Source organism: Mytilus galloprovincialis, chromosome 5 (genome assembly GCF_965363235.1).
Source record: "Mytilus galloprovincialis chromosome 5, xbMytGall1.hap1.1, whole genome shotgun sequence".
NCBI classification, from domain to species: Eukaryota; Metazoa; Mollusca; class Bivalvia; order Mytilida; family Mytilidae; genus Mytilus; species Mytilus galloprovincialis.
In genome coordinates, this window is record NC_134842.1 from 21,280,116 (window position 1) to 21,307,678 (window position 27,563).

A 27,563-nucleotide genomic window follows, 5' to 3' on the forward strand; every position below is an offset into this window, starting at 1 on the left:
AATGCTTGGTGTTCTTGTTTATTATTCGTGCATACATTGTAGTTCTAGTTCTATGAAGAAACTATCATTAGAGCTGGTATCTCACTATCCTGGTTCCCGGTACTACGTTCCGGGTATTAGCTTTTAGCATACTCTCTCAGGTTACAAGAGCGCAATTATTCGTAATGCATTTTCCATAGGGTACCACTAGTGTTCCGTATTTTTTTTCTCGAAGACTACACAAACTAGCGAAAAACGGGTGGCAGTTCCTGTTACTAGAAATGCCAGTGTTGCATTACAACCAAAAAAAAATATAGGGTCATGCGGCTCAAATTGCCTTAAAATGCAGTTGAAAAAAATCGTCTACTTTTTTCGCTTAATGAAAAAGGCATATTTTTAATGGCTCCGACGTGCAGAAATTGAAGATATTTTCTATACTTCGTAAAATGTGAATATGATTTTCGGCAATTTTTAAACCTAATTGGATAAGCTTTCGATTAAATGTAATTCCAATCCTGTATCAACCAATCAGAAGCCGTATCGGATTCTATTCTGAGTACCATCTTGGGGTAAAAAACTTGCCGGTTAAATTGCCGGTTAAATGTAAACAAATAATTGCGCTCTTGTAACCCTCACGATATACTTACTTAATATTGCGATCGGGAACCAGTCTAGTATCGCACCGTTTCTAAAAATGGAACAAAGTTAGGACCAATGAAATTAGCTGTTCTTATGAAAATGACTTCCGTTATTGTTTAAACGGAATTTAATTGGATATCCTTTAACCGGAAGAGTGTTCCATGTGATATTTTCTACGTCATTAGGAATCCCTCGCCTTAGTTCCTAACGTTGTCTGAATGAATGTAAAACAATCCTAATTTACAAGACAGACATATACAGATTTATCCAAATGTAGTAGCATGGCTGGTGTTTTTGATCTAGAGCTTCATGATACCCCTGAAGGGGAGGAGGATATTTCAGACGACGATTATTTTGAGCCTGATGAACCAGTACGTATGGTGCCTTTAATATTAAACAGTTAAAAAAATTATATGACACACCGATGATGCAACTTTTTCAATCTAAATCAAGTGTGTATTTCCAAAGATAAAACCTCTTTTCAAAAATCTATGAGAGTATTCAGTCATTTTCTTAATCCTTATCGTGCTTACCTGTTGATCTATCATCTACCTAAATTATAAATATGAATCCATTTTCAGTTATAAAACCATACAAAACATAGTGGGTCCCATTGGGGTCTAAGCGTCACACTGGATTGACGATTATGAAGTAAGCGGGACATGTGAAAGTCAAATTATTGTGCCGTGAAAATGGGAAATGAAGTCTAGCGAGACACAGGAAATTACAAAAATATGAGAATTGCTTACGTTACATACACATGTAGTGTAAGCCAGATCCAGGATCAGAACCCCCCAATGAGACTCCCAACATATAATAGTAGACTAAACAAATTATTCCTTATTTGGGATTCTTGGCCAATTGACCTATTGTCATACAAAAATCCCTTCTGTCAAATTTATGTCTGTGTTCAGTGTGTTGTGGCTTCCAACATTTTCTTGTGTAATGTCATATAGACCTTATTGCATTTTGGAAATCTGTGCCCCCTCATGACCTGAGAATCAGAACCCTTTGAACTATTGAAGTTATCATGGTTATAAACATGATTAAACAATCTCTTTTTCCATTTTCTATCACATGTATTTCGTCAAAATTTTACAAGAACCTCAGTGATGTCCAGTTATGGATGACATCTAGCATCGATAAGATATTTTCCTTTATTTTCTATATATACAATCAATACAATATCTATGAAATGATAAATCATTCAATGCCATTTGGTTTGAATAGGTAAAATAATGAAATATTAACATGGTTAAAGGTACTACATGTAGCTATTAAGATTAAGTACAAATTGACAGAGGTACAAAAAAAAAAATGTACAAGTCTACATCAATTTATTAAGGATTATTGCCCCTTTTAGCATATAACATGTAGAAGGTATTCATGAATTGATTGATGATAAACACCCCTTTGAGCTCTTCATGTAATGTGCAATTATTTGTTGCCATGGGTTTATATTGGTAGAGGAAACTGAACAGAACCACCAAACATTACTATGGTCTACAGAAAAACGGGCAATCATAGTCAAGTTTAAGAGTCAAACGCACCTTCCATGTGCAGGATTTGAAATCACAACCTTGAGTGTTGACAGGGTAGATAAAAAGTAGTTCAACTACATTTTGTACTTGGACAACTCAGGGTTGGCAAAAACCGGGGTTTTATGAGTATTGCCCAGCCCAGTGGGAAATACTGGGAAAACCCGGGTTTTACTGGGTTTTAGTGGGTAATACTGGGCAATACTGGGTAATATAAAATACTGGTCTGAATTTTATATAGAATTCAGTGATCAAACACAAATTTTATACATTTATACATAACCTTTTTTGTTTGTTTTGTTTGGGGAACTGTCAATCATAAAGCAAAACACTTTTTTTTAAATAAATATAACTCCTATTAAGAATTAACAATTACATGTAAGAAAAATTACATTTAAGTAATGTATATGTACTGTCATTAGTAATTAGTAAGTAATTATTCAGATTAGAATGCATATTTGTTTATGTAACAATAATCAGCCCTTTCAATTCTATAAGTGTTAATGGCACGACCCCTTAGGGTGTTTATGTAGCAATGTGACAAATTTAAATGTATGAATGTATAACATTTGAAATTAACAATTCACTTAAACATTGCAATATTTTTTTTTTCAAAGTATGGATTATTGAAACAATGCTTAGTAATTAACAAGGTTTCCTTAAATGTGCAAATCTTGTATTTTGTCTACATAGAATTTTTCATTATTTTAGAAATGACTGTCAATAGTTATCTGTATAAAAAGTATATATTTAGCTGTAGTACTACAAAACTACACCAAGACTTTACTATTTTGTGTTAAAATAAGCTTAAAAAATCATATTGCCCAGTAATGCCCAGTATTCCCCATTTCTGTGAGTATTGCCCAGCCCGGGAAAACCCGGGTTTTCCCACCCGGGAATTCCCGGGCGGGTAATACTTTGCCAACCCTGGGACAACTTGGCAATCAAGGCCCTGTGTAAGGTGTTAAAATAAACTCATTTGGCAAGGGTGTGGAAATGCTATGCCCGACTCGCCCGACTCGTACATTTTAACACCCGGACAAGTAATTATTTTTGTCTTGGTTGTCCGTGGACAAGTAAAATAATATACTAGACAATGTTCAAATTCAGCAAAAATATAGGATTAATTTCAAAACGTATAAAGATGTTTATTGTTTTATTTATGTAAAAGAAACCAATAATCAGCGAGTAAAAACATGTATTTAAGTATAAACATCAATGTTCATGACGACAAATATTACATAACTCCAGAAATAGATCGATTACCAAAATGAGTAAAAATAAGTATGCAAACCCGAGTCGCGTAATATTGCATTGGCTTTGTCCATTGACCCCGGATCGTCTATTATGTGTTATCCACTATTCACCGGAAGTGTCAATTCTTAAAATTTTGAATCGAGATTCAGATTGATGTATACTTTAAAATAAAACATCGGGCAAGCAAGACAAAAAAAATGACGAGTCAAGTTGAAAGCATGAAACGCAAACGGAGATGGTCAAGGTGTATATCAAAAAAAAAAAAGGAAGCGAGAATATCAGATATCGTGAATATCGGATAACCCCTTGGAAAGAAATTCAGATAATAAGTTTTGTTTTTGTCTTATTTATAGATCAAAGGCAACATAATGTGTTGTCTAAGTGGTAAAGAAAAGTGTTCAACTACCAAGAAAAAACCAAGTGTGTCAGTTGATAGAAATAATTAGTTGATTTATTATTTAGTTTCCATTTCTTCACTCACTGTCCTCTAAATTTAGTATATGTAGTGTACCTACTGGCTATAATTTTTATTAAAAAAACAATGCTGCAAACTTGTCCTTTACATGTCATTTCATTTAGTTGGTTTGCTTTTGAGTTTCTGTCCCATTGATGTTATAAACCCATTTCAATCATTCCTAAATTTTTACACATATAAACCAATTGATTTTACTGATTTGTTTGGGATGCAAAACTGTGCTAAGAATCATATATTAGCTAACAATAAAATACTACAATATTTATTGGGACCATCAGGGCAAGTAACTTTTTTCCGGGCAAGTAAAATTTACAGTTTTACTTGCCCAGGGACAAGTGCTCACAACAAATATTTCCACACCCCTGTTTGGGATTCTGAGTCTGGACTACAAGACAGCGCTCCAATCTAGAAATGAAAAAAAAGGATTAGTATTGAAGGCCTTAATGATTTCAGTGTCTTGCGGTAGATCCTACCAAGTAGAATATTACAAATACAATGTAAGACACATTTTGTAGTTTGATCTGTCAGACATTGCCTTAAACCACCATGAATCCACAGGTTGTATCCTCTGTTTCTTTGCAATATTGTATTTTAGTTTATACATGTAGATTTAATCTAGAGTGCTTTTGTATAGTACAATCAGAATCACTACAATGTATGAGTATAGTGTAAGAGTAATCTTTTTAGTTACAAAAAATGTAAAATTAGAATACACGCACATGTTCATCATCATGATCATGATGTACATGAATATAAACCTAGCTGGAATGATTTTTAACCCAAATTCAAATTTGGGCTTCATCTGTTCGACATGTTCGATGTGTAAATTTGTCTTTTAATAATCATGATAATCAGGAATCAGGAGTTTAAAAAGATCAAGATGCTACATCTTAAGAATATCCTAACTCCTTTGCTGTCAGTGTCTTTAGTAATGTTTTGGATTTGAGCGTTCTATGTACATTTTTTGTACATGTATTATACAATGTAAGTATGACTGGTAGATTCTTAATTTAAGTCGAGGAAGTTACCACAAATAACTTACATTGTAAAACCTTGTAAATGTTTTCATAGATACTGAGATTTGGTTTGGGAATTTGACTGTACATGTACAAAATGTACATGTATGTAGAAAACTTATTATAAATATGATCTATGTTAACTTACATCTTGGATCTTTCTAAATGAGCTTATTAAAAGGTTGCCAATTCCAGATTGTAATATAATTTAGTGACTGTGCAATATAAATTATTTTTGATTTTGTTATAATAGAAACTAAAATGCAGCCTAATGTTATTGTTATACTCCTATGAACATTTGTTGATACCTTTATTTTCACATTGCACATGGTCATGTTTATCCCTGACTGTTTATCATTTCTGAAGAAGTATACTAAATCAATAGGATGTTCTATACATGATTTTTCCTTTAGTTATTATCAATGGTTATAAGCATTCAGCTAGCTTTATGTGGCTGCCAGTACTTTTGTGTCCTTTCAACTCCTTCATGATTTTATTTGTTGTGTTTGTGCTTTGTATATATCTCTCTGATGAGTTATGGTGAGGGTTCGACACCCTCAAACACAATGAAACAGTCATGTTTAACCTCGCAAATTTCTGCATTTGCCAGTCCCAAGGTAGTAACAGTCTACATTGTAGCTGTATATACATGTACGTGTAATGATGTATCACATATATATGTTTTTTGTTTTGTACATAAATTAGGTCATTATTAGTCTTTTTTTCCTTTACATTTTATTTTACATTTTTTATTAAATGGTCTTTTATAAATTTTATAGCTCAATTGCTGTGCTTTTAGTTTTGCTAATTTTTCAAGGTCGTACAATTACCATCATGATTGTAGTTGACTATAGTTGCTTACTATTATGTCCTTCAGTCTGGTGTCTTATAAGATATACTAAAATAAAATATTCTTATATCATGTATATAACCATATAACATACCAGTATATGCATATTGTTATTTTTTTTTCAAAACAGACATATTGTGGTATTCTTCAATTATGAAGTTCAAATGAAAGTTCATTTGTGAGCTATAGATTTTAGTTCAGATCAAACAGTAGAGACATACAAATGTAGTCAAAAAGCAAATTTGTCATGTTAAATAGGAAGAAGCAAGCAAATTGTTTTTCAATTTGTAAAACTCACTTTTCAAATGCCTTTGTTATTGCTGTTCTTCATCTTAACAGTAGTGGGAAGTATTGATACACTGTGCACATGGCTGTTTAAATAGTTTATTAATTAAGATCATATGCTTTCTATATATCAAGAACACATACATGTAGTGATATTGATTTACTGAATTATTTTGTTTGACACCGTCAGAAAATAAGTTTTAATAACTGTCAGATACTCTGATACTATCATAACTATAGACATGATAGAGATGTCATTAGGTTGATGTATTTCCCATGATAATTTTTAAGAAAGGTAAACTGTCTATTATATTTACTTTATGCAGTAAATAGATTTATCTATGAATGTCGACTGACATACTGACCAAAATTTGTGATATAGTTATACATGTACACAGTAACATGTCTATCTGCATAATACTCCCAATTCAGACATACATGTAAATATAATCATGATAATACATGTTAAAGTGCAGGCATTGTCAGATTAAGATTAGATGAATGAATTGACTTTTTAAACATGTTAAATACTCCAGAAAATTCCAGGTTGTGAAGGTGATTTATCATCTGTTAATATTTACTCTAATGTTACATTCAAAGTATGTGGTAATGTGTGCCATGTGTTGTTTATCCTCAAGACTATGTGAGCATGAAAGATATATATTCTTTTTGGGCATAGAAAAAAAATGTAAAACAGCAGCAGCCAACTGCATTGAGTGTGTAGCTAAATGTATTAATAATAATGCTCCCTGAGCTGTGAAGTCATTATTAGGTAAGGTTTACTACCCTCCTTTCGAAGTACCCTAGTTCTACAGACATAAATTAGTTATTTGTGGGACTAGTCCTTACCTTACCTAATAATTATTACTTCACTGTTCAGCTAGTATGCAAGCTAAACCAAAGATATTATCTTTGCCTACACACTCAATGCAATCAGCTGTGTATATTGCTTTAAAAAATAAAACTTAATTAACAGCAGACTTTGTCTACATTTTATGATAAAACCTTGAATTTTGTATCTCAAATTCTTTCTGGTTGATTGATAAGAGTTAAGAGGATTATAATTGAATTTAATCATACAAATAACAATCCAGGGGGCCACTTCGATATGATGATTTTCTACCTTGGAAGTTGGGTCCTAGAATGATATAAGGCTGACGGCTGACGAATGGTTAAGTGGCAGCTTCATGTAGTGAAGTAAAAAGTGTGATGGACAATGAGTCTGATTGTAAACAGAGTTAGGTTGAGACTTATTGAAATGTTCAGAGAAATACATGTACATGTAGATAGATTGAAATTGAATATGAAGTCAGTTGATGTTCAAATAAAAAGTAAATCAAAATGTAACATCAGTAAATGCAGCAAATTTACAACACAAATTGCATGTTATAGGTTTTTAAGTACACTGTAACATCTTGTTTCTAAACAATGCTAAAAAATTACAGCACAACATTTTTATCATAATCCATAAGTAAAACATTTTAGATAAGGTCCAATTCAAGCAATAAACATTTTGTACCAGCACTTAAGGTAGATCATAAGTAAATCTTTTTTGAGACAGAATTTTCTTATACTTAGCCAGAATGAAGATTTTAATATGCTCTTTTCAAAAATATAATAAAAAGTAGGGGTCACCGTGCTATTTTTCAAGCTATGAGTCGTTGAAAATTGCCTAAATTTGGTTAGATTGTTAATGGAAAAACACAATTGTGTGCATAAAAAATAATCTATGAGATAGAATTTTGAAATAAATTGTGAAAAGATAGGTTTTGTAATATGTTTTAAGAAAATAAAAAGAAAAAATGGTGTCACCGAACTTGTTTTCTTGCTACAAGTAAAAAGAAAAAAATTCCCTATCTGTCCAGTATAAATTTTTTACTAAAAGAGTTATCTTCCCTTAAATGGCTCATTTGAAAAAAATGATTCAAAAAGCAAAATAAAATGATATTTGTTTAATTATTTTGAATTATACAATAAATTGTCAAGTTTTTTTTATATTATTAAACAGTCTAACCATCAAATTGCAAATCTGTCTCCAAATTTGCAGATTTAGGCAAATAACTAGACCGATTTTTTACTGTGATTGTTCAATCCAAGATGGCGGTATACCATGAATCTACCTTAACAATGATTCTAAAGGAGAACAATGATATTACAAAATCTGGTTAAAACACTTATGATATACATGTACAGTGTATGAACAAATGAGGTCCCCTTGTTGATAAAACCTAATACAGAGATTTGGAAAATATTAGCCGACAACCAAATATATAACATCTGGAATTTTCTATAAATGATGTTGATTAGTCTTAAACAGTTCATTGACCATTTGTTAAAGAACTATAATCAATAGGTCAATGACATTTTTCGAATAAATATACTTTCAGCAGGTTGTATAATTCTAACAGAAGAAATAAATTTTGATGCTATTTCCATAGCAGTATAGTTGAATAGATAATTTTAATTTACTTTAGCCGATCCTTTCCATTTGTTTTTGTTATTCAAAACCTCATTAAGTAACGTAAGAGGTTTACACCAAATTTTACATTAGTCTGTGTAGGAAGAATTGATATATAATAAATGGCTTACCTAGGATTACTTTTGTATCAGAGGTAAGCCAATTAAGTAAGAAGAGGAAATGTCTACATAAGATAATGTATAACAGTCTGACTTACTCACTACATGCATAATATGTTAAGGATTTTTTATCGTTTACTACAGCATATATAAAGACCTTGATATTTTAAGATCAACTTTCTATGATTAAAGGGAAATGTGGGGGGGTCTCTTACTGTTCAAGACGCAGTTACCCCAAACTATTCATCTATTAAAATACAATATATATATTTTAAGACATGCTAGAGTTGCAGGTAGATGTCTATTTAGTTTGGTCTACCTCTTGAATATACATGAATATTTCATTTCACTGTCTATTATTTGAGATACTGAGTCTATGAATGTGTGGAACATTGCAAGAATTGTAAACTAACATTATGACAATTCTGAAAAATTGAAAAAAAAGATCTATAGGAGCAACATTATTAAACATGTATAATAATTTTTTCAATTGCAATTCTAAATTTAATGATTTTATTTTTCAGGGAAACAGTTTTGGTCGAGGAGAGCTGTAAGTATACAGAATTGTTACTTAACACTGACTGAACATACATTTCTAAATCTTGAGTAGTTATACATTTTGTGATGAAACGAAAATAGAGTGATTCAGATTAATCTGTCTTATGCAGAGAAAAACATATAATATCATGAATATCAATTTTATACAAGCACATATATATATACACCGTCCATCAATTGAATCCCATGAATATTTTTCATCACATCTTTCTCAGGAACTAAATTACAGGGATTTCTGAAAATAAATTTGTATATAAAATAAACAGGATAGACGGTATCAATCCATGACACACAATCAGTACATTATACATGCACTATCACATCAAAAACAAAAACACTCAAAAGCACAGGTATAGTGCCTGTATTGCTGCTCTTCATCTCAAATCACAGTGAGGCTTTCGACAGAGCAAAAAAAAAAAACAACCCTCACCTCACTGCAAGATCAAGATTTACTATACTAGTTTACTGAAATTAGTTGTCATCCTTATGATTCTAAAATTAGATAATTAATAAATGGTATTTAAATCTACCTGTTGATACACATCAAGTATTGACATCCTCAATAGTTTAAATATTTTCATGTTTATTTTTATCATTGATATCAGTTGTTAGATGTTTGAATCAATATCAAATTATTTAAATCTATGATTTGTATATCATTATATCTCATTGGTTGTGGTTACATCAAAAAAAATATTCTGTATTGTATACAAAATAAATTACAAATGTTCAAATTATGTTATGTGGTTTTGCGCAATACATGCAATATGAAGGAAGACTCATAGGAAATAAGTCTTATTTGAATAATAAAAGGAAACATTAGATTTATTACAAATTTTAATTATTGATTTAATGATTTTTAGAACTTAATTTTAATTTGTCAATGTGTATTTTGGAATAAAACTTTTTTCTCAGAATTAATATCATACAATAGACACATACTACATGTACTAGGAAGTCGATTATAAATAGATTTTTCCTTAGAACTTTTGCAGTCCAAAGGAACTTTAAATTCACAAAGATAAATACTGCAATGTTATGTTCATGTTAGTAAATTATATTGAGTTGTATCCTTACAAAAAATATTTATAAATTATGGACTTTTATCTAAATTAATAAGTATTGGACTTTTGGTGTTTTACCACAAATGTACTGAAAATAACTTTGGCTTTGTGAATGATGTCATCCAGATTATGCAGAAATACGATTTAGTAGGCCATATTGAAAAACTAATATCGACAAGTTACTTTCCTAAGCAGAAGCAATGGAAATCGATAGTTAAAAAACGCGTATATGAGTATGAAGAGAACTTTCTTAAACAACGCCTAGATAGTGACAATGACTTTGCATATTTTAAACATATTCATAACTCTATTGAACCACATCGTGCTTGGACCATCTTGCGCCAGTATCCATCTTTGAACTTTCAAGCAAAATTTATCATATCTCTGTGCGCCCTGGTTAGACCAAGCGAACCTGATGCTGAATTACTGTTATGTCATAAGTGTGGTTTTTTCTATGGCAACGCAATTGTGCACATTTTAATACAATGTTGTAGTGTAGCGCCTACAAGAGACTTGTTTTGGATAGATCTGATTAATATTGGACCAATTGAATTTAGCGCAACGCTCCATGCTATGGAAGACATATACTTAACACTAACTCTACTATCATGTAATAGTGACAAATGTTTCATTCTTGAAAAATCTGATGCAGACAGTTTCACCCACTCATGTGTAAAGTTTATTTATAGGTTATGTAAGGAATATGACAGTTAACTTGCTATTTATTACAACTGAAAAATCTTAAAAGGCATTTTTCGATTAATCTGAACATTTACTTATCTATTCTACTTATTCAATGATCTATTTAATTAATCATTAATATAAATATTTATTTATTCTTTTATTTTATTCAAATCGTTATTTAAATTCTTATTATTAACACTCTGTATTATACCACATTTGTATTTATGTTCATGTATATTCATACTCTCCTTAAGGAGGATAATAAACATATATATATATATATTATATAATATTGATTGCAAATTCTTATTAACGAAAGTTAGTAACTTAGTACATACCGTACATATTTAAAGTATTTAAAGTTGATAGTGTATCATTTATCATTATGTACAAGTTTATATATGCATTTGACCATTTAGGTCTGATATGGTTCATTAAATGTTTTATGTTATATTAACATGATTAAGTAATTATTTGCAATCTTAAGCAAATATGACAGAAAGGCGAAGATTTCATATATATATATATATATATATATATATAATGCATAGGAATACCTTGGTAGATATAAAGGGTTTAAGATACCAATTATTGACCTGTTTAATGCAGGCCAGCAAAGATAACATATCTCACCAACACTTTAATTACATTTTTGAGAGGATTTTATCATGTTTACATTGACTAAATAATTGGATCAAGAAAAGGTGAAGATACATGTATGATTTAAACATGATTTTTCCTATTCTTATCATGGTGAAAGATTTAGACAGCAAGCCAAAGACAAAAAATAACTGAGACATCTAGGTCAATATCCCTAATGTGCATCAAACTATAAATAGAAATTAAAAAAACATCTATGCAATAATATTCTATGATATTTGACATGATTCTATTTATAGTAATTGATTTAGCTTAATCATTTGTGCATTTTTGAAGAGCAGAAGAATATACAAATGAAAAAAAGATGTGAAAACTTTAAAAAGTTATTAAATATTTGTACAAAATGAAGCTTCCAGAAAATTAACATCACATTTGCTGTCTGTCAGGGTTTCTTAATTTACGAAAACTTTAATCAGACTGAGTACCCTCAGAAATTAACCATATCTGTGAAAATGTCTCAGCTTCATACCAAAAAATCAAAGTTTATGATATGGAACAAGGAACGGAAAAACCCTGCTACCATGGCTACCATTTATGTATATTGTCACCTATATATCTGAAAGCTTATTATTGTCCACAATGATGTAGACTTCCCCAAATGCAAAATAAAAACAGAAAAATTAAATGATACCAGAATTCTTACTTATACACTTTATTCTTACATCTCCCTATATTCATGTATATTCAGATTTGTTTTATTCTCTTTTCAGTGAAGATGGAATGGAAATGGTTGAATTAACGGAGAACAATGTTAATCCAGGACAGAATAAAACTGGACCACAAGATTTTGAACTGCTCAAAGTTCTTGGGAAAGGGGGTTATGGAAAAGTTAGTATTTAAATTTTTCTCTGGATTATTATTATCTGAGAGATACACGTTTTATAGTTGTTGGTATAAATGGACCCTAAATTCAAGTATTCAAACTTAAAGAAATACATATTTCATCTTATATATGAAAAGGCTTTTGTTGAATAATTCAAAAAAGCACAAATTCATATACATATATCCAAGAAAACACAATCTTTCCTCAATTCACGAAAAAGTTCTTGAATTCATCTTACACAGATATTTGTTGTTTTAAAAAGTTTTATTTAAAATGTATAGAATTCAGTCTTTACGAATATGTGGATTAAAGTAAATGTGAATTTAATAAAAAGAAATATTGTGTGTGTTTTTTTCTATTGAATCAACTGTCTTTAGAGGATTTCACTGTATGTTAATCTCCGTGGTTTACACATACTTTGGGTTTGGTGAAAAAAATGAAATACAGACAAAATAAAATATAATTAGATTTTAAAATTCTCTGATCATCAGACAGAAAATAATATCATTTACAGAACAAACTTTATTGTGACAGATCATGCAGTTAAAAGCGAAAAAGTGCACAACTGTACTTGTAATGGGCAATTTAATAGTTTTCCTGTGAAATGAAATTGAAGAGCAGCTGTGTATTCAATGTAAATAAATGAAGTGTAACACTATAAACAGACTGATTTACAGATTAAAACAATAAATCTTTTACAAATATCTATTACCAGTACAGTATAAGATGGGGTTTTTTTATGAGAAAAAGGAAAGTATGAAAAGAAACTTAACTTTATTAATCACAAACATTAATTCTGTTTACAAACATGTAATTTATCCTTATTATTATTTACAGGTCTTTCAAGTTAGAAAAATATCAGGGTCTGATAATGGAAAAATATTTGCCATGAAAGTGTTAAAGAAGGTGAGTGGTGTTTATATCAAAACAAAATTGAGAATGGAAATGGGTCAAAGAGACAACAACCCAACCATAGAGCAGACAACAGCAGAAGGTCACCAACAGGTCTTCAATGCAGCGAGAAATTCCCGCACCCGGAGGCGTCCTTCAGCTGGCCCCTAAACAAATATATATTCTAGTTCAGTGATAATGAACGCCATACTAAACTCCAAATTGTAAACAAGAAACTATAATTAAAAATAATTCAAGACTAACAAAGGCCAGAGGCTCCTGACTTGGGACAGGCGCAAAATTGCGGCGAGGTTAACATATTGACACATAATAAAACATATTATAGAGTTATCTCCTCTTGGTCAATGTATTTAAACTCTAGAAGATTCATTCTTTTTGTCATGCAATCCAATAGAAATATATCAATTCAATTTTGTTTTTATTTAATTTCAATGTTGAAACAGTGAAGGTGTCATCATGTTTGCAAAAATGTTACAATACATACTTATTTACATGGTATGTAAACTGTAACAGCCATAAATAAGTACATCTGTATTGTATATAAAGTCTGTACTTATTATAGAGAATTTTATCACACTTTAGTTATTAGATGGGGTCGATTACTTTGAAATGTAATCGATTACATTACAATTACTTTGCTTATTTTATGTAATTGATTACATTATGATTACACCCAATTTCAAATGTAATTGATTACATTAGATTACTTTTCTCCATTGTAATCATGATTACTTGTGATTACTTATGATTACATTGTATATTTACTTTTTAAAACATCAACAAACTAAATCTATAGAATTTTTTTAATATCATAAATATATACAAGTTAAGTACAGTGATACTTGTACTGTTTGATAATGCAGCCATAAGTCCTTTATGCAATTGCAAATTTTTCATTGCATTTTATCATCATCAGCATTTGAAAGGTTGAATCACTAAATCTGCATCTATCTGCAACTAAAGTTTAGTATTCAATGAGAAAGCAGCACATCATAAATGTATTAGAATTAATGATTGAACTCTAAAAATATTGTATATATGTTGTAGTATAACAGATAATATATTATCTTCTGATTGTAGGCCTCAATAGCAAGAAATGCTAAGGATCAGGCACATACAAAGGCAGAAAGAAATATTCTGGAATGTGTTAAGGTAAGTTATATGCTGATTTTCATTTCTTGTTCTCTTGTTTTTTTTGGGGTAACATCCCCTCCCCCCCAAAAAAAATACCACCTAAAACAAACAAACAATCTTTTTACACCCAGAGATTAATATTGGTTCACATGGTTTAGGTACAACATTTATTTGTGATAAATTGGCTTACATACAATGTAGCACAGTCTTTTAGTACTCACACCTCACAACCATTATCCACCATAGCCTACAGCTAGTACACAAGTAACACTGAAACAAAAGGGACTTGCTTAAGATTGATATAAACTATTAATTTCTCCATAGGCGACAATGATAGCCTTTTTTGAGATACAGACTTTAGAAAGTTGATTTTTTTAACGAAACCTTGTTAGAATAACAGAAAAGTTATTCGGACAGTATTTTTGGTTCAAAAATATAGGTTCATGTTGCTTATCTTAACAAATTTTGTTCTCATCTCCCATGCCTATCAATTTTGAACTTAAAAATACGTGTTTCGTCCTAGCGTTGAAAAGACATCTCATTTCCGTTAGGTCTAAGGAAAATACTTTGTTTGGCCTATGATATAATGCAGAATGCACGAAGTCTCTTATAATAAAAAATAATGAACGCACATATCAACCAATCAGGATTAGCCATACTCTTAATTCTGAATACCATGTTATGCTCTTACAATCTTATTGTGTATTGTAACCTTAATGTCACATGAAGTAATGGTTGTCATCCAGACACTACCCATCAGAGAACAAATGACTAGGATACCTAATGATACATACATTACATGCATGTACTGTGGATTCATTATAATTCATTGTATACCAATTTTCATGGGTACAGGCAAATAAAAAAATCAAATATTCAACAAATAACATATTTTCAATAGCCTATGCATACAGAGATTGGCAAAACCACCAAATTAACTATCCATGAATATTCAAGTTTTCAGCAATCTGCAAAAATTGATACCCACAAAAATAAAACTTCTCAGTTATATATTCATACATTGTATCTTATATAAACATTTATATATTAGACTAATAATAATTGTATTATTGTATTTTTCAGCATTCTTTTATAGTTGATTTAATGTATGCATTTCAAACTGGTGGAAAATTGTACCTGATTTTAGAATATCTCCCTGGTGGAGAACTGTTTATGCAGTTAGAAAGGGAAGGAATATTCATGGAGGACACAGCTTGGTAAGTTGACATCTTCATATAGGACTATAAACCATGATTTATGAGAAAAGTCTCATATTTAATTATAATGGCCTGGTTTGGAACCGGCTAGCCTTTGGTATAGAATGCACAGCGCTTTCATCCCATCATCATCATCATCATGTGGCAAACTTTTAATTTAAGTTACACCACTATAGTGATTTCAAGAAATGATGATATTACTAGAGTTATAACCAGGCTTAAGGCTTTGCACATATACTAATCTATTATCTGACAGGCTTACAGATTGTGGACATCTCAAGAATATTGATGAATTAAGTTCAGGAGGGTTATATTTGAAAGGTTTTATCTATTTGTGGCCATCTTGAGAATATTGATATATATAACGTTCAGAGGTACAAAAAAAATGAAAAGTGAACAAAAACATCATTATGCTGATACCCTGACTGTGATGAAATATGATAGCAGAAAATACATGAAAATATGCTAGGTACACAGTACATATCTGGAATTTAATATCTTCACTGGAGGTTAATACTTAATTATGTAATATGATTTTAATAAAGTTGTATTTTGTAAGAAACATAGAATGCATTCAAATTATTTTAATTGAATATTTAAAATCTTGTGCTTTACAATATTACTTTTCATTTTTTTCATCATTTTCAGAAGAATATTAAGTGAAGGGATTTCTATCTTTTATATTTTTCAGTTTCTACCTGGCAGAAATATTAATAGCTATAGAACACTTGCATTCTCAGGGTATTATATATAGAGATCTGAAACCAGAAAATATTCTTTTAGACGCACATGGTAGGTTTATTTAGCATATACAAAAAGGAGATGTTGTATTTTTGCCAATGAGACAGATATCTACCAATGGAGACCAAAGTATTGGGATGTAAGCAATTAAAGTGTACTGTATTGCCTCTACCAATAGTAAAAAAAACATACAATTTAACATGTTTTTAACAGCCGAGGCAAGACAAAATACTAAACAATTTAAAAGAGAAAACAAATATCCTGATATCTTTAGCTAGCAAGTGACAAACCAATCTTATATAATGCAGAAACTGTAGGATAATATTCAGCATCATTAGTTGTAGCAGTGGCAATCCAAAAAGGAGGAGGGGGTCTTCCAATTGCAAGGTACCCACTTTTTGTCGAGCCTGCAACTTTTGTTGCAGAATGCTCGACATAGGGATAGTGATCCGGCGGCGGCGGTGTTAGCTCACTTCTTAAAAGCTTTATATTTCAGAAGGTGGAAGACCTGGATGCTTCATACTTTGTATATAGATGCTTCATGTTACGAAGTTTCCGTCAGTCACATGTCCGATGTCTTTGACCTCATTTTCATGGTTCAGTGACCACTTGAAAAAAAAGTTCAAATTTTTTGTAATGTTGAATTCTCTCTTATTATAAGTAATAGGATAACTATATTTGGTAAGTCGTACCTTGCAAGGTCCTCATGTCTGTCAGACAGTTTTCACTTGACCTCGACCTCATTTCATGGATCAGTGATCAAGGTTAAGTTTTGGTGGTCAAGTCCATATCTCAGATACTATAAGCAATAGGGCTAGTATATTCGGTGTATGGAAGGACTGTAAGGTGTACATGTCCAACTGGCAGGTGTCATCTGACCTTGACCTCATTTTCATGGTTCAGTGGTTATAGTTAAATTTTTGTGTTTTGGTCTGTTTTTCTCATACTATATGCAATAGGTCTACTATATTTGTTGTATGGAATGATGGTAAGGTGTACATGTCTAGCGGGCAGATGTCATGTGACATTGACCTCATTTTCATGGTCCAGTGGTCAAAGTTAAGTTTTTGAGTTTTGGTCTTTTTATCTAATACTGTATGCCATAGGTCAACTATATTTGGTGTATGGAAATATTTTATGATCTTTATGTCAGTCGCGCAGGTTTTATTTGACGGTGACTATATATGTTGTATAGAAGCATTGTTAGCTTTACATGTCTGCCTGGCATAGTTCATCTGACCTTTACCTCATTTTCAAGGATCATTGGTCTTTGTTTAGTTATCTTGGTTAATGTTAAGTTTATGAGACAGTTGTAATAAAACTAAGCTTTATACTTAGGACTATCAGCATAATATCAATGATTAGTATAGAAGGCGAGACATTTCAGCGTGTGCACTCTTGTTTGATAATCAATGCATTTGAATGGAGACATATGATTAAAATCCCCCTTTTGGTCTTGAATGGCACCCCCTCCTCTTTTAAAAAAGGCTGGATCCTCCTCTGTGTACAATGTATAAGAAAAAAAAATGATTTGTTGTTAACCTGTCACATACATTTACATAAGAAATAAGAAGATGTGATTTGATTGACAATTAGACAACTCTTCACAAGGGACCAAATGAAATGTAAGTTAGCAACTATAGTTCACTGTACAACCTTCAACAGTTATCAAAACCTCAATTATAAAAACTTATACGGTATGATATTGAAGGTTCAAAAGGCCCTGCAATGAGAAATATAAAATAAAACAATTCAAACAAGTACTGATGGTACTTATTTACAAAGCAATAGACAAAAAAAAAACCAGTCCATTACAATCTTTCAGTTATATTGAAATAGCAAGGAATTTATTTTACAAAATAATTTATATAATAATTTGTATCATAATTGTGTATTTTCAGGTCATGTAAAATTGACAGATTTTGGTTTATGTAAGGAATCTATAAATGATGGAAATGTAACTCATACATTCTGTGGGACCATAGAATACATGTAAGTCTATATTATACAATTCTTTTCCTAATTCTTATGCCCCCACCTTAGTGGATGGGGCATTTACCCTTGTTTTATCTGTACAACTTTTTGTACATTCCAAAGTTGGTTTCTGTTCTTTAAACTTTAGTTTGCCTCAACCAAATGTTATGAAACTTTAACACAATACTTATTATGACAAAACTCAGATCAAGTACAAATTTTGGTAATGTTTCTGGAACCAAATACGGCTATTTCTGGGTTTGCTGATCAAATAAAAAAAGAGTTCATAAGTAAAGTTTAGCTAACCCACTGACCCATTTTATTGCAGCAAGATCCAGTTAACTCAATTTTTCAGGGCTTTATTTCTCTTACAACCTTATTAGATAATTATGTAGGAAAGATATTATCACCACATTATTGTATCATATAGATATTTATCATATGATTTGATTTCAGTAGTTTAAGTTAACACATATAACATTGAGAATGGAAATGGGGAATGTGTCAAAGAGACAACAACCCGACCACAGAACCGACAACAACAGAAGGTCACCAACAGGTCTTCAATATATGACAATCAGTGATAAAAATACATTCAGTTTCTCAGAAATTGTTATAAATTATTCAAAAAATTTTAATATGTAGCGTAGCTGCCTCAAAACAGATGGATTTTCTACAAAAATTGATATTTGCATGTTTTGTTTTAGGGCACCTGAAATCTTAACGCGGAGTGGTCATGGTAAAGCTGTTGATTGGTGGAGTTTAGGAGCTTTAATGTACGACATGTTAACTGGTGCTGTGAGTAGATATTTGTTTGTCAAATTAATAAATAATGGAGCTCAAACATTGAAAAAATAAACCATTCTGTTAACTTTGAAGATTTATTATTTTTATTTATTCAGAAACTTTTTTTTTTGGGGTGGGGATCTTCATTTTGATTAGGTCAGGAAGTGGTCAAATATATATTAAAGAAATGAATAAAAAAGATGTTAGCAATTGCTTGATAAAAAATTTGATATTTAGGAACCAAAAATATACTTTTAAAGTATATAAATTACTTTTTTAATATTGTTCATATATTTTCTTACAGTTTGTACCAGTTATGAGCAAATGTCTTGTGCATATTAAAAGTAAATTCACTTGTATAAGATAAAACTGAGGAATGATAAGCTTTGAAGTGTTATTGTAAGAAATACATTTTATTTTTAATTATTTTTTGTAGCCTCCATTTACAGCAGAAAATAGGAAGAAAACAATTGACAAGGTATATTGATTTTCACATAGAAGATATTAATAGATATAAGAAGATGTGGTATGAGCGCCAATGAGACAACTCTCCATGGAAGTCACAATTTATAATAGTAAACCATTATAGGTCAAAGTACAGACTTCAAAACGGAGCCATGGTTCACATCGAACAGCAAGCTATATAAGCATGAATCGTTTTATCTGTTAGTCTGTACATAAATAAATGATTTTTTTTCAGTAAAGAATAAAATGAACATAAATAAATTTGTTACTCATGCCAAAGAAACATCAATTAAATAATTTAATTAGAAAAAAAGACTGGTTACTGATTTGGCTTAATCTGAACCACTTTCAACATTATATTAAAACCTCTTAATCTTTATGGTGTAGAAAGGAGTGAATTAATTCGGTAGAGGTGATAAAAGACTTGTCATCAACACAAAAAAAAACCATAGACTTTAAAAGATAAAACTTAGAAGATTGATTTTTTATGTGTTATACAAGTTATATATATATATGTTGAAGAGAATTAAAAATACTATGTTTTCATTATTATTTGCTGGATACCAATTTTCATGGATTTCATGGATAAATGTGATCAACGAAATTGAATTAACCACAAATATTAAATTTTCTATTGGCTTGTATGCAAACTTTGGTAAAACCACGAAATCAAATATCCACAAACATGCAAGTTTTCCTTAATCCACGATAGCTGGTACCCACGAAAATAAATCAATCCATTGTAATAACTCCAAAGCTTTATTGTGTTATTTAAGTATAATGAATTATCGCATTTGCATATGTTGTTTTAGATTTTAAAAGCCAAACTGAGTTTACCTCCATACCTTACAAATGAAGCAAGAAATCTAATTAAGAAGGTAAGTCAACAATGCTATTTGTTTGTAGTATGAAAGTAAGATGCACTATTTCAATTGTAAACATGATGATAAGATTGCAAATTAAAGGAAAACTTCATGATAACAAAATCATCAAATACTTCATGGCATTGTGCATCTCCTATCAATATCTCAACTGGCCCTTTGAGCTTTCCTCATGACTTTGTGTCAGTTGTCTTGTAAAATAGAACAAAGAGATAAAATGTAAATTTTGTCTATTATCTTAACCTTTATTGTGTTTTGTGCAAAAACTAAAGGGGATTGAGAGGAACTGTAAACAATAAAATATTAGATATAAATCTGAATAATCTCATCATAGCTACCAGGATTTAAATTTTGTGTTCACCCCCAGACGCATATTTTGTCAAATGAATGGAGTAAATTATACCGAGATGGCAAAAAAGTTGTACATAATAAATTTTGTAAAATTGAAAACACTAAAATTTTAATATTATTTCTTAAAGATTCTGATTTGTGTTTGCTTATAGTTGTGATCATAAATGTAAATGTTGTTATTGACAAATTGTTTTCAAAAGAACAGATTACACTTGCAGAGAAGGAAAAAATCAAACTGTTCAATAAAATGTCTGTTTTGTTGTTTTATTTTGTCATATTTTTGTTACAATGTCTTTTATGTATAATTTTATTAATTTACAGTGTCATATATTTGTAGTTACTAAAGAAGAATATAACCGAGAGATTAGGGGGAGGTCCTGAGGATGCCAAGCCTATAAGAGTAAGTAGTACTGATTGGTCAAGAGGATTCTGATACATGCGCTATTGTTAAGCCATTTATTAAGTAAAGAAGTAGAAGATGTGGTATGAGTATCAATGAGACAACTCTCCATCTAAGTCTCAATTTGTAAAAGTAAACCATTATAGGTCAAATTAAGGCCTTTATTACAGAGTCTTGGCATGCTTTATGGCCATTTTGTCTTTCCTGCTAAAAATAAGGAGATGTGGTATGATCCAAAAAGAGAACTATCCACCGGGGTCAAATTGATATGGATGTAAGCAACTATAGGACACTGTACAGCTTCTAAAAGTTTATTAAGGTAAGAAAAAAATAGAATTCTTTAGTAAACAAATGAACATAATTGACATTGTTGTGACTGGACTCAAGTCACTAGAGGGATATTTTGATTTTAAAAATCAGCAGTAAATTTTGAAAGCATCAATTCATAAGAAGAGTACTAGTGGTACAAACAGCAAATGACAAATGATTGTGACATGTGTGTGGTTTTTTTTTTTAGATTTATAACATGTTGGTCAGAAATTTATCTTAATGCTATTTTATTTATTATGATTTTTTTTTAGGTCCATCCATTTTTCAGACATATAGATTGGACAGTGTTAGTTAATAGAAAAGTAGAACCTCCATTTAAACCCTCAGTTGTAAGTAGTAGTAAATATTAGATTGATATTTTAGATAGTTTGTAGGATGTTCATGTAATTTTATTTAATTTTGATTGCCTAACAAAAATGTGTTGACAATGAAAATCACACATTAAAAATAACAGAAATTACCTTAATATTGAACAGTACAACATACCATGCTAGCTCATAGAGTAAGATTGATTAATTTGGTTTGTATGATAAACCAACATGCTTTATTGAAAATTAAATAATATCGTTTACTTTTAAACATCAGATTTTAATTTGTTAAATGATGGATAAGTTTTCTATTCAGACTGGCTAATCAACAATATCAAATATTTCAAATAATTATAATATTTTATTTTTCCGAGATCCATTAAATTTGATATCTACAAAAAAAAAAAGAATCAGAAATTTAATGAATGATACCCACAATAAAATGAATCCGAAATGTACTGAAAGGTACCCACAAAATAAAATGAATCCAAAATGTACTGAATGAGAATAAAATTTAACTTTTCCATCTTTTGTATTTCAGACAAGTGAGTTAGATGTCAGCCAGTTTGATACAAAGTTTACCAAGCAGACGCCTGTAGATTCACCTGACGACACCATCCTTAGTGAAAGTGCAAATCAAGTATTTGTAGTAAGTTAAACATACTGCTTCATGTTTTCTGCTTGTCTAAATACAGTCAAACCTGATTTAGAGACCACCTGTGTTTAAGGACCATCAATTTTAGATTCCTCTGTGGTAATTTCATATAAATTGAACCTGTATTAAAAAACCACCTGTCTTAAGGTGGTACCTAACACTACAGGGAGATAACTCTGCAAAATCAGCTAAACGTTTTAATCACGTTGTGTTGTAAAGGAAATATTTAGCTTCTCAATGATCAAAATTAGTGTTTGTCAAACTGCTATATATCCAACCTATTTTTTCTGAGAAAGTGATTGGTTCATTTTTTTTGAAATTTTAATATTTTATTCAAGTGGTCAAAGTAAATATTTTGTTAAAAATTTTATAAAAATTTAACGAGCCAAATTAATTTTAATCATGGTGTTGGGTACCACCTTAAGAGACCTCTTTAATGGTCTTAAAACAGGTTTGACTGTATATATGAAAAAACAAATGTATTTAACATGAGAATGTGTTAATGTTTTCCTATGACAAGATAGGGATGGAGCTGTAAACAGTAAAGGCAAGCAAGGAGAATTTTCTTACAGAACAGATAAGGAATGTGTTATAAATAAGAACTGTTCCGTGTGGTAATTAAACATGCTCTAGGTTATATTTTGATTAGGTTTATGGTTGTAAACAGGTGCTTTATACCAAATAATGAATGTTAAAATAATTAATTATTACAAGTATTAGTGAATTAAAGACTATATTATTACTGGGTTCCTTTGCTTATATCTACTATTGATTTTTGCTATAACTCAGATGTTTCATTAATTTCAAGTTAAAATTTCAAAGTCTATAAATCACATTTGCAAGACATATTTGAACATTATTGCATGAACTAAGATTACACATATGATGGTACTTTTGTGTTGAATAATGATGAAAAGTCGTTTTTAGCTCACCTGGCCCAAAGGGCCAAGTGAGCTTTTCTCATCACTTGGCGTCCGGCGTCCGGCGTCCGGCGTCCGGCGTCCGGCGTCCGGCGTCCGGCGTCCGTCGTCGTCGGCGTCCGTCGTTAACTTTTACAAAAATCTTCTCCTCTGAAACTACTGGACCAAATTAAACCAAACTTGGCCATAATCATCATTGGGGTATCTAGTTTAAAAATTGTGTCCGGTGACCCGCCCAACCAACCAAGATGGCCGCCATGGCTAAAAATAGAACATAGGGGTAAAATGCAGTTTTTGGCTTATAACTCAAAAACCAAAGCATTTAGAGCAAATCTGACATGGGGTAAAATTGTTTATCAGGTCAAGATCTATCTGCCCTGAAATTTTCAGATGAATCGGACAACCCGTTGATAGGTTGCTGCCCCTGAATTGGTAATTTTGAGAAAATTTTGCTGTTTTTGGTTATTATCTTGAATTTTATTATAGACAGAGATAAACTGTGAACAGCAAAAATGTTCAACAAAGTAAGATCTACAAATAAGTCAACATGACCAAAATGGTCTGTTGATTTCTTTAGAAGTTATTGCCCTTTATAGTCAATTTTTAACCATTTTTCGTAAATCTTAATTATCTTTTACAAAAATCTTCTCCTCTGAAACTACTGGACCAAATTAAACCAAACTTGGCCACAATCATCATTGGGGTATCTAGTTTAAAAATGTGTGGCGTGACCCGGTCAACCAACCAAGATTGCCACCATGGCTAAAAATAGAACATAGGGGTAAAATGCAGTTTTTGGCTTATAACTCAAAAACCAAAGCATTTAGAGCAATCTGACATGCGGTAAAAGTGTTTATCAGGTCAAGATCTATCTGTCCTGAAATTTTCAGATGAATCGGACAACCTGTTGTTGGGTTGCTGCCCCTGAATTGGTAATTTTAAGGAAATTTTGCTCTTTTTGGTTATTATCTTGAATATTATTATAGACAGAGATAAACTGTGAACAGCAAAAATGTTCAACAAAGTAAGATCTACAAATAAGTCAACATGACCAAAATGGTCTGTTGATTTCTTTAGAAGTTATTGCCCTTTATAGTCAATTTTTAACCATTTTTCGTAAATCTTAATTATCTTTTACAAAAATCTTCTCCTCTGAAACTACTGGACCAAATTAAACCAAACTTGGCCACAATCATCATTGGGGTATCTAGTTTAAAAATTGTGTCCGGTGATCCGGCCAACCAACCAAGATGGCCGCCATGGCTAAAAATAGAACATAGGGGTAAAATGCAGTTTTTGGCTTATCACTCAAAAACCGAAGCATTTAGAGCAAATCTGACATGTAGTAAAATTGTTTATCAGGTCAAGATCTATCTGTCCTGAAATTTTGAGATGAATCGGACAACTCGTTGATAGGTTGCTGCCCCTGAATTGTTAATTTTAAGGAAATTTTGCTGTTTTTGGATATTATCTTGAATATTATTATAGATAGAGATAAACTGTAAACAGCAAAAATGTTCAGCTAAGTAAGATCTACAAATAAGTCAACATGACCAAAATGGTCTGTTGACCTCTTTAGGAGTTATTGCCCTTTATAGTCAATTTTTAACCATTTTTCGTAAATCTTAGTTATCTTTTACAAAAATCTTCTCCTCTGAAACTACTGTACCAAATTAAACCAAACTTGGCCACAATCATCATTGGGGTATCTAGTTTAAAAATTGTGTCCGGTGACCCGGCCAACCAATCTAGATGGCCGCCATGGCTAAAAATAGAACATAGGGGTAAAATGCAGTTTTTGGCTTATCACTCAAAAACCAAAGCATTTAGAGCAAATCTGACATGTGGTAAAATTGCTTATCAGAACAAGATCTATCTGCAACAACAAAAGAAAGAGAGTTTTTAACGACCTCAGCTGGCTATACAACCCTTGCACAATCAACTGAATTTTGCAGAAATCATTAATACTAAGGATAGATTGCCCTTATATGATAATTTTTTATTACCTTTTTGGTTTTTTTCGGCAAAGTGGGGGGGGGGGGGGTTGCACAACAACAAAACTACTTCACAACTTTCTCATTACTTTGCATTTCTTGTTAGATAAATTTTACAAAAATTCTCCCCTGAAACAACTGTTGAATTTAAACAAACTTGGTTTAAATCACCACTAGGATATCTGCCTGCCCACATGGCTGAAATAAAGCATAGGTTTCAAATGCACTTTTTAGTATTATATCTCTGAAACTAAACGACAGTACAACAGTTGCATTTATCATGCAACAATTGTAAATAAAAATATCAGGTGAGCGACACAGGGTCCTTGGACCCTCTAGTTGGTACATGGCGATATAATGACCATAAAGAAATCAACTGATTTTGACTAATCATGTTTAATGATTTACAAAAATAACAGTAACAGTTAATTATTCTAGGACCTCTGAGGAATCATGATAATTATTTAAGGATGAATTGACATACCATTACAAGATTTTAACCAAAAAAAATATTTTTTTAGTGGAAAAAGACTGTTTGAAGCCTGACAGTAAATGGCTTTCTTCCATCATATATATATATATATATATATATAATAATATTTTTAAATTTGCAAACTACATTTCACATCAAATAATAACAGTTCGTTAAAATATTTTAACGAACTGTTATTATTTGATGTGAAATGTAGTTTGCAAATTTAAAAATATTATTATATACATTCTGTACACCGTGTTTATTTACTTTTGCTATATATATATATATATATATATATATGTATTACTAGTTCATATAGTTATCAATCTGAAGGTCAATCTTGAATTACTTTTCCAACATTTCAGGGATTTACTTATGTCGCACCATCAGTATTAGAAGAGTTAAATAAGCCATGGATATCTGAGAAAGAACCAAGATCCCCCCGAAAGGTCGGGAACAGCTTTACTAGAGGAGACATGAGGTAAGATACACATGGAACAGATGTCATTATTGGTAATTGTATGGGTCAGTGATAAAAGAGAAGAGATAATTGTACTGAGCTTATAATTGCATTTGAGATCACCGTGTACATGTGTTGTTTGATAGCAATGTAAATAACACCAAATGAAAAAAAAGATATATATAGATATCCTTTGGAAGGCTTTTGATTTATGAGATAGGGAAGGCTTCAAAACAGGGTTTCCATGTATAAAAGTAAATCCGAATTATTATTACGTTTATAACTGCTGGCATGCAAAGTATTCAAGGATATACCAGTATCTAATTAGAGAACAAAATAAAACAGTGTGTGATATCATTCATTGGATGCAGGGCCTATTGAGGAACATTCCTCTATTAAAAAATTATTTTAGCTACTTCATTCTAAATGATTAATTGTATTACACACCATTTGATAATTACCAGTAAAGGTGACCAAGATTATCATATAAAGAATTTTCAATATTAACAGTAGAAAGGAAACAAACTTAATTTTTACATTTTTACTTCCAGTCCTGAACAGAATGCATTAGTGGAAGGATTCCGTGTGGCTGGGCAACCTAATGGCTCTGAAGGAGCTGAAGCAATGGATACCACAATAACTATACCTAAACGATCCACCTCACCGGCTATAGCAACCAAAAATACAGCTTTCAAATCTGTTGCATTCCCAGGAACGTCAAATAGGCCGCCTCATCTACGTATGAATTGACATAGGGGCAAATTAGGACAATTTTTCAAATTTTTAAATAAATGATTTTATTGATGTAAATGACTGATGTTTCAATTTGTAATTTATTTCAAATGTACATATTTAAGAATCAATTGTCCATTTTAAGTTATTATTTGCAAATATTAGAGTAATTCTGGATTTCAAATGAATCATTTTTGACGCAGCAGTAGTTGGGCCATGAAAATTTCTGGTGGTGTATATATATAAATGTTTACATTGAGACATTGAATTCCAGTGTGAGGAAATTTGCTTTAATGGGAGTATTAAACAGTCAAGGGAGGTCAATCTTGAAAATTATCATGTTGTTGTACAGTAGTATGAACTTAGAGCATATCGGGCATATTGTCAAAATTTCAACAAATGGTTTATAGCTTTTGGATATTT

At 31.1% G+C, this 27,563-nt stretch overlaps 1 protein-coding gene across 1 annotated transcript; it reads left to right on the top strand.

Moving 5' to 3' along the window:
- Positions 1 to 784: 784 nt before the first annotated feature.
- On the top strand, positions 785 to 27,218 carry LOC143075381 (ribosomal protein S6 kinase beta-1-like). The gene is made up of 16 exons (XM_076250770.1): positions 785 to 989; positions 9,141 to 9,166; positions 12,293 to 12,410; positions 13,243 to 13,311; positions 14,398 to 14,469; positions 15,535 to 15,668; positions 16,360 to 16,460; positions 18,311 to 18,401; positions 19,091 to 19,181; positions 19,606 to 19,647; positions 20,447 to 20,512; positions 21,204 to 21,266; positions 21,848 to 21,925; positions 22,446 to 22,553; positions 26,314 to 26,429; positions 26,960 to 27,218. The coding sequence occupies exons 1-16, from the start codon at positions 900 to 902 to the stop codon at positions 27,156 to 27,158; spliced, it is 1,464 nt and encodes a 487-aa protein (XP_076106885.1). The 5' UTR covers positions 785 to 899; the 3' UTR covers positions 27,159 to 27,218.
- The last annotated feature ends 345 nt before the right edge of the window (positions 27,219 to 27,563 follow it).